Source organism: Emiliania huxleyi (assembly GCF_000372725.1).
Source record: "Emiliania huxleyi CCMP1516 unplaced genomic scaffold EMIHUscaffold_220, whole genome shotgun sequence".
NCBI classification, from domain to species: Eukaryota; Haptophyta; order Isochrysidales; family Noelaerhabdaceae; genus Emiliania; species Emiliania huxleyi.
This window is the reverse complement of record NW_005200416.1, coordinates 116,160-117,154: the sequence shown is the minus strand read 5'-3', so window position 1 is coordinate 117,154 and position 995 is coordinate 116,160. Positions and strand designations below refer to the sequence as shown.

Genomic DNA, 995 nt, shown 5'->3' with positions numbered 1-995 from the left:
TCACTCCGGAAGCTCTCCGTCCTCCAGCTCCTCCGGCGGGGCCGGTGTCGCCCGAGGAGAAAGCACGCTCGCTGCGGCGGCGACGGCGGTGGCGGCCACGATCGCGCCCGGTCCGCCGCAGATGATCGGCCGCGCCGGCGCCTGCAGCTCCGGCGCGGCGCCAAAGTAGCCAGCGGGTGCGGGTGCGGGTGCGGGTGCGGGAGCGCGTGCGGGCGTGGAGTGCGCAACTGCGCCGCCTACAGAAGAAGAAAGAAAGCACCGCGTGGAGGCGAAAGGAACGTTTAGCGCGGCGCGTCCGCGCATAGAGAGCTCGCGCCGCACGCAGCAGGCGGAAGCGGCCTATTCACAGCTAGAAGTGTGATGAGACGCGGTTCACAGCTCGCGCCGCACGCAGTATGCGGAGGCGGCCGGAGCTGGCAGGCGGCGTTGTACCGGGGACACAGCATGCGCAGCAGGGCGTGCGCCGCCCCGGCCCGCGCCAACTTCGCGTCGGGCGCCGCCGCCGTCGCCTCGCGCCCTGCAGCGCGCACGGTGACGGACATGCCAGCCCGCCCCCCAGGGAGAGGGGGGGCGCTCCTCGCCGCCTGCAGGGAAAGTTCCGAGAGGGTTCCGAGAAGGTTCCGAGAAGAAAGGTGTGGGCGCTCCTCGCCGCCTCGAAGAGGGGCGGAGGCCGCAACCCAACGGCCTGCGCAAACTCAAACAGCGCAGAGACCGGGTGCTTGCCCGGCGAAAGCCACGTCGAGTTCGTGCCTCCAAGCATCGCGCCGTGCCCCGCGCCGGGTGGTGGCTGTCCACCGCCGTGCCACCCCGGCCCGTGCTGCCCACTCAGCGGACGCGGCGGCAGAGGCACTGTGGGGCCGACGGGCGGGCTGCCGTGAAAGGCGCCGTGAAAGGCGGCGGGCGGCGGCGCTGCTCCCGGCCGGCCGTGCAAACCGATCGAGGGGCCGCCGCCTGTTCACAGCTGCAGCTGTGAAGAGACGCCGTTCACACCCACA

At 72.4% G+C, this 995-nt stretch overlaps 1 protein-coding gene across 1 annotated transcript; it reads right to left on the bottom strand.

The window, feature by feature from the left end:
* Positions 1-760, bottom strand: EMIHUDRAFT_235489 (hypothetical protein; the record flags this gene model as incomplete). The annotated part of the gene is made up of 4 exons (XM_005779997.1): positions 1-141; positions 280-339; positions 433-517; positions 678-760. 4 exons carry the CDS (start codon positions 758-760, stop codon positions 1-3), a joined length of 369 nt encoding a protein of 122 aa, XP_005780054.1.
* Positions 761-995: the final 235 nt, after the last annotated feature.